At 47.5% G+C, this 7,251-nt stretch overlaps 1 protein-coding gene across 1 annotated transcript in view; it reads right to left on the bottom strand.

Moving 5' to 3' along the window:
* Positions 1-7,251, bottom strand: part of TEKT5 (tektin 5) — a 73,965-nt gene that overhangs the window by 64,506 nt on the left and 2,208 nt on the right. The window contains exons 2-3 of the mRNA XM_017533515.2: positions 3,901-3,984; positions 3,219-3,289 (exon numbers count right to left, since the gene is read on the bottom strand). Coding sequence (XP_017389004.1) covers positions 3,219-3,289; positions 3,901-3,984 — 155 coding nt within the window. The remainder of the gene's footprint in view (positions 1-3,218; positions 3,290-3,900; positions 3,985-7,251) is intronic.

Genomic DNA, 7,251 nt, shown 5'->3' with positions numbered 1-7,251 from the left:
AAAAAAAAAAAAAAAAAATGGGCAAAGTTATTGCAAAATAATTTATGATAGCCTAGATATGAAATCAACCCAAGTCTCATCTGTCTCATAGCAGATGAATGTGTAGGAAAATGTGGTATGTATACACAAAGGAATACTACTCAGCCTTAAAAAAGAAGGAAATCCTGTCATTTGTGACAACATGAATGAACCTACAGGACATCATGTAAAGTGAAGTAAGTCAGGCACAGAAAGACAAATATCTCATGATCTCACACACATGTGGAGTCTAAAACAATCGAACTTATAAAAGTACAGAGTAGAATGATGGTGACCAGAGGCTGGAGTGGGGGATGGGGGAGATGTTAGTCAAAGGGTACAAAATTTCAGTTCGTCAAGAGGAGTAAGTTCCAGAGATCTCCTGTACAACATGGTGACCATAGTTAATAACAAGGTACTGTGTTCTTGAAAATCACTGAGATTTCAAGTGTTCTCACTACAAAGAATAAATATGTGAGATAATGCATGTGTTAATTAGTTCCAATTAGTTCAATGTTTTAAAATATACATGTAATTTCAAAACATCACGTTTTACATGATACAGCATATACCATTTTTGTCAATTAAAAATGAATAAGTAATTAAAAAAATAAGTGCAAGAAAAACACAACAAGGGCTGGGCGCGGTGGCTCGTGCCTGTAATCCCAGCACTTTGGGAGGCTGAGGTAGGTGGATCACAAGGTCAGGAGTTTGAGACCAGCCTGGCCAACATCGTGAAACCCTGTCTCTACTGAAAATATAAAAATTAGCCAGATGTGGTGGCAGGCACCTATAGTCCCAGCTACTCAGGAGGCTGAGGTAGGAGAATCGCTTGAACTCAGGAGGCAGAGGTTGCAGTGAGCAGAGATCGCACCACTGTCCTCCAGCCTGGGTGACAGAGCAAGATTCCATCTTGGGAAAGAAAAAAAAAGAAAAATGCAATAAAACAAAGACACTAGCCTGTTTCCAATTCTCCCTTTGTTAAAATTTGCCTGTTTAAATACAAGTATTTCAGCTGGGCACAAAGGCTCACACCTATAATCTCAGCACTGTGGGAGGCGGATGTGGGCCAATCACTTGAGGTCAGGAGTTTGAGACCAGCCTGGTCAACATGGTAAATCTCCGTCTCTACTAAAAATACAAAAACTAGCTGGGTGTGGTGGCATGGGCCTATAATCCCAGCTACTCGGGAGGCTTAGGCAGGAGAATCGCTGGAATCCGGGAGGTGCAGGTTGCAGTGAGCTCAGACTGCACCACTGCACTCCAGCCTGGGCGGCAGAGTGGGACTCCATCTCAAAAAAAAAAAAAAAAAGAATATTAAGGGATTTTATTTACCAACTTGATTTTTATTTATTTCATTTTATTTTTTAAGCCTTTACGGGTACATAGTAGGTGTATATATTTACGGGGTGTATGAATTTACCAGTACATAGTGGATATATATATTTATAGGGTACATGAGATACTTTGATATAGGCATGCAATTTGTAACAATCACATCAGGGTAACTGGGGTATCCATCCCCTCCAGCATTTACCATTTCTTTGTGTTACAAACATTCCCATTTTTACTTGCTTTTTTTTTTAGACAGAGTGTCACTCTGTTGCCCAGGCTGGAGTGCAGTGGCATAATCTTAGCTCACTGCAACCTCTGCCTCCTTGATTCAAACAATTCTCTGCCTCAGCCTCCCAAATAGCTGGGATTACAAGCACCTGCCAGCACGCCTGGCTAATTTTTGTATTTTTAATCGAGACAGGGTTTCACCATCTTGGCCAGGCTGGTCTTGAACTCTTGACCTCGTGATCCATCCATCTCAGCCTCCCAAAGTGCTGGGATTACAGGTGTGAGCCACTGCACCTGGCCCCCTATACTCTTTTAGTTATTTTTAAATGTGCAATAAATTATTGTTGACTGTAGTCACCCTGCTGTGCTTAAGGTTTTTTTAAGCAAATTAATTTGTAGACAAACTGTAGGTACCATAGTCCCGGTGATAAGTGGAATTGTGAGAAATTAGTCCAGGGGCACAAAAATTATTGAACTTCAACTCTGTGTTTGTCCTTTCAGCCTTCATTCCTCCTGCTGTATTTGCATCTTCTCTGCACACCTCCACCCCGATGTCTTCCTAGGGATCTCCGATGTGTCTGGCCGTGACCAAGCTCTTTGCTCTAAGGGTAGCTTGTCTGCGATGTCTTTCTCCCTAACATACAGTTCTAACCCCTTTGGGGGGTCCAAAGGCTCCTGGAGGAGGAGGAGGAGGTGACTTCTGGGGTGCAGCAAACCAAGATGTATGCTCCCAGAGCTGACTTGGAAGCTGCCTGGCCCCTCTGCCTCCACCCACTGCTGCCCATGTGCACCAGGCAGCCGGAGGAACAAGCCACTGCCAGGTTGCCAGCCTCTCCCATGCTGTCTGTGTGTCTGTGTCAAGAGTGAATGAAGGGGGAAAACCAGCAGAGCAGCGTGCCCTGAAAGAGTTAAAGACGAGTGCCAGCTGCAGGCGGAGGTGAGACGGCTGCTTCCACAGGGAACTGGTGCCAAGGGCCTAGCTACGGGCCCCAAGCCCCATAAAACTCAAGCCTCCCTTTAATTGTGAGGGGTCCCTGGGCTTGTTAAGATACTGGTTACATCATCTTGTAAGAACAAAAAGCTGGTTTCTTTTGGAGACTCCTGGTGGAGTGCCTCCACCAGCTCCCTTGTGGAAGTGCCCAGCCCTTGGACTTGCTACCTAATACCACCCACTCTGCCATCTCCCAAGGCTCAGAACTCAAATGGGGAAGCCACAGGCTAAGAGGGGCCTCAGGGAAGCCAGGTGTCTCTTGCCAGGACTCTTGTTGCAAACAAGCCAGTGAGGCACTGGCTTGTGAGGGTCGATTGTGCACATCTCAGTAACCTCATATTCGCAGCTGAAAATCAGCCATTGTGGTAGCATTTACACCACCGAAACTGGCAGGCCCGAGAGCTTGGGACTCCTTTTTTCCTCGAAAGCTGGTTATTGAACATTTACCAGCACACCACTGACCAAAAGTGGGCCCGTTTGGCTTGTCCCCCAGAAACCTGGGAGTCCCAAAACAAACCCCAAGGAGAGGGAAGAGAAGGAAAAAACGTGATCAGATTTGCATTTCTGAACAACTATCATTCTGGAAACCATAAAAAAAAAAAAAAAAAGTGGGTGTGGAAAAAAAAAAAAAAAAAAAAGCCCTTACCGCATCTGCATGTCAATTCTTTGAGCCAATTTTCTCATCTGTTCTTGGCAACATTTTAGTAAATCTACTTCCTGAAATGAAAAATGTCAGAAAGAGTGGTGCCTCTTAGAACCTGACAGCCTCGTCTTTCCGGCCAGAGCCCTTACCTCTCCCCTCCCCTCCCACCGACCACTCTTGACCCCAGGAGGGGAAATGTCAGTGTGGAGCTTCTGCCTCAACCCATATGACCCCAGGACCAGGTAGCGAAGGGTTGATTGTGGAGGCTCCACCTTTTTTTGCCCTACTGTTTTTTATAGACTCCTAGAATTAAAAAAAAAAATAGCACCTTCTATGTGCCAAGCACTCACTTATAGATTATTTTATCATTACATTAAATAATGCATATGAAGTAGTACAGCCTATGACATATAGTAGGTGCTCAAGAAACACTAGCTTTCATTATTATTATTGGTGTATTATTATCATGTCCGTTTTGGGAGATGAAAAGACTGAGGGTCAAATAACTCCGTTTCTCCCTGTTCCTAAACTGCAAACTAGGCATCCACCCATGCTTTCTGAGCCCTAACTTTGCACAGGGTGACACATGTGGCTTCTGCTCCTGACAGGTAGCTCAGTAATCTCTCTGATCTGCTGGCCTTCCTGCCTCCTTTACGGTACTGGGCAGACCCAGGAGATGCCTTACCCGAATAAGGTTTTTCTCCACGTTGTCATGGACCAAATCAATCCCAATCCTCTTCTCTCGATGGTACAGACACTCCAAGGCAACCTGTGGGAAGCAGGGGAAAGAGTATATTCTCCCTGCGTCTGTTTGCAGACCCTGAACAGAAAGAGACTCGCATCCATCCTTGTCACAATCTGTTCTTTTCTTCCAGAAACCTGGCTGCTCCACGTGACCTCTTTACTGGGCATTAGATGGGCTTCTGCTTCCCCTTCTTCCCCGGTGAGAGCTGTGAGTTGCCATATGACCAACGCATCCAGAGACGTAAGGCCCATGCAGAGAAAGCAGGATAAAGTATCGTCCCAAGGACCAATTTTGATTCCCATAACTGCATCAGCAGCCCCAAGCCTTCCCAAAAGACAATAATACATACAGTAAAATTCCATAATAATTTCAGATAAGATGGTGTTGGCTGTCATCCTCCATACAGTTTTTCTTCTGATTTCAGTCAGGGCTTAGCCACTTCTTATTGTGTGCATTTAGGCAGATTGCTTAACCTCTCTGGCTGCGTCCTCCTCTGCAGATGGGTGCCATATTGGTGCCTGTCTTACAGGTTCATTGTGCAGGTAAAGGTGGCTTGACAGGTGTCAATCACTGAGTACACCATCTACAAATATTACCTGTGAATATTCGTGAAAACTCCTCTTTGTTGCTGTTGTTTGTTTTGGTTTTTTTTTTTTGAGATGGAGTTTTGCTCTAATTGCCCAGGCTGGAGTAGAGTCCTGACCTCAGCTCACCGCAAACCCTGCCTCCTGGTTTCAAGCAATTCTCCTGCCCCAGTCTCCTGGGATTACAGGTGTGAGCCACCGCGCCCGGCTGAAAACTCCTCTTTGCAGATCTCCCAGTGGAGGGACAGTTTGGGGAGGTGGTCAGGACAACCCTGCCACACAGTCCTGGGCCTTACAACTCTCATGCAGACCTGGACAGAGCAGAAGAGAGGACAGGAGAAGGGGCTTTTCAGGGGCTCTCTATGATAGGAAGCTGAGAAACAACAGTGATTGGCAAACCAGCCCGTGATGTCACAAAGGGCCCGGAGCAGAAGGAAGCAGGGTGTCAAGGTCTGAATGTCAGGATGCAAATGTATCTGATAACTCAGAAACTCATTGACCCGTGCCACAAGGATTTCCAGAGCCCCTTCTCGGAGTCATGCTCTGCTGAGGTGCTGAGGATAGCACAATGAACCAGGCTGACAGTCCTCTAGGAGAACACAGGCTCTCACGCAACCTGTGTTCTCCTAGGGGAGAGAACACCCATGAGAAACTCAGTCAGACTGGGTGCAGTGCCTCCCTCGTGCCTGTGATCTCCACACTTTGGGAAGACAAGCTGGGAGGATCACTTGAACCCAGGAGTTGGAGACCAGCCTGGGCAGCATAGTGAGACCCCATCTCTACAAAAATTTAAACTTAGCCAGGGGTGGTGGTGCGTGCCTGTAGTCTCACCTTCTTGGGAGGCTGAGGTGGGAGGAGCCCTTGACTCCAGGAGGTCAAGCAGTGAGCCAAGATCATGCCACTGCACTCCAACCTGGGCAACAGAGCAAGACCCTGTCTCAAACAATAATAACAACAAACCAGAAACTCAATCATTTCCAACTGTGTGAAGGGCCAGGATGAGGGCCAGGATGAAAGTATTCAGGGTCATGTGAGTGGGTGAGGAGTAACCAGCGGAGTGGTCAGGGAGGAATTCTCTAAGGCAGAGAAGGACTGAGTCATGAGAAGCAGAGATGCAGAGCTGGGTAGGAATGCACCAGAAGGGAAAATAGCAGATGCAAAGGCCCTGAGGTCAGCAGAAGAACAGACAGGAAGCCATTGGCACTGGAGTAGAGGAAGCGAGGCTAGAGCAATAGCAGGGACAGGGGTTATGGGGAGAGGAAGGAATCTGAGAATGAAGATGTTAATTTCTGGGAAGCCGGAAGGGAACTAGCAGCTGCTGTGAGGACAATGGATTAGAAGAGAGCAGGAATTGGGAGACCAGGAAGGAGGTGGAGGGCGTTGCGCAGGGAGAGGCTGCCTGGACTGTGGGGGCAGCCCGTGAGATAGAACTGAGATGTTGCTGGTCCCCCTGCCGCCATGTGGCTGATCAGAGAAAGCCACATGTGACCAGTCAGAACCAGACTTTCCAGAAAGGATGGGGGCGTGAGAAGAGAGTGGGAGGGAGAGCAGTAGGTGGGGATGCTGCAGTGGGGCTCCGAGAAGCAGCCTTGCCTGTCCTCCTTCCCAGGGAGAATCCAGGGGTGGGGATAGGGAGACAGAGGACCCCTCCTCCTGCTCTCTGCATCCATGGGTTTGGAAATCCGAGTGGTGGAAACCTATGCCGTGTCTCCCAAGGGAATCCGGAGGCAGGAACTCTCCTACAGAAGCACCTGTAGCTGCAGGAGGCTTCCAGGCAAGAGGTTCTGAGTTCCCCACACACTCCAATGAGCAGCCGGTCATCATCCTGTGTGGCCAAGGTCAGCTCCCGTAGGTGCTGCTGGTCCCTTACCCAGTGTCTGCTCAACCCCTCCCATGATTCTCTCCTGGATGCAGTGAGAAACATTCACTTATCCAGACCCCTTTGCAGCCAGAGAGCCCATGCAAATGCTGGCAAACAGGCTAAAAATGGAAACACACAGCAGACCTTCTGGAAAAGATGTCCCCTGATAAAAAGCGACGGTGCCCCTTGCTGCGTCTGCTCTTTGTTCTACCCTTGCCTTCCTGCCTTGAATGAGAATATCAAGAGGCCCCTGGCACGCAGGGACTTGCCATATAAAATACGAAACCTCCTTGGAAACTGTAGGGCAACATGCTGTGGTTGGCAGAGCAGAAAGAGAGGAGGCTGGGTCCCTTCTGGCACCAAGTTGAGGCTGCAGCCGCCTGATCTGTCTCCCTCTGGAATTTTCCTTATGACAGAAAAATAAATTCCTGTTTGGCTAAGCCATTGTTGTCCATATCTGTTACATGCAGCCAAAAGCAATCCTAACTGAGCAGGAAAATGACTGGAGGCTGGGAGACCAAAGAAGTGTCAGAAATGTCCACATTTAGCTTTTTTGTTTGTTTGTTTTTGAGATGGAGTATTGCTTTGTGGCACAGGCTGGAGTGCAGTGGCATGATCTCAGCTCACTGCCACCTCCGCCTCCTGGGTTCAAGTGATTTTCCTGCTTCAGCCTCCCAAGCAGCTGGGATTACAGGCATGTGCCACTATGCCCAGCTAATTTTTGTATTTTTAGTAGAAATGGGGTTTCATCATGTTGGCCAGGCTGGTCTCCAACTCCTGAACTCAAGCGGTCCACCTCCCAAAGTGCTAGTTTTTTTTTTTTTTTTTTTTTTTTTTTTTTTTTTT

This window comes from Cebus imitator, unplaced genomic scaffold, assembly GCF_001604975.1.
Source record: "Cebus imitator isolate Cc_AM_T3 unplaced genomic scaffold, Cebus_imitator-1.0 Scaffold4, whole genome shotgun sequence".
Lineage (NCBI taxonomy): Eukaryota > Metazoa > Chordata > Mammalia > Primates > Cebidae > Cebus > Cebus imitator.
This window is presented reverse-complemented; position numbering and strand designations above follow the sequence as displayed.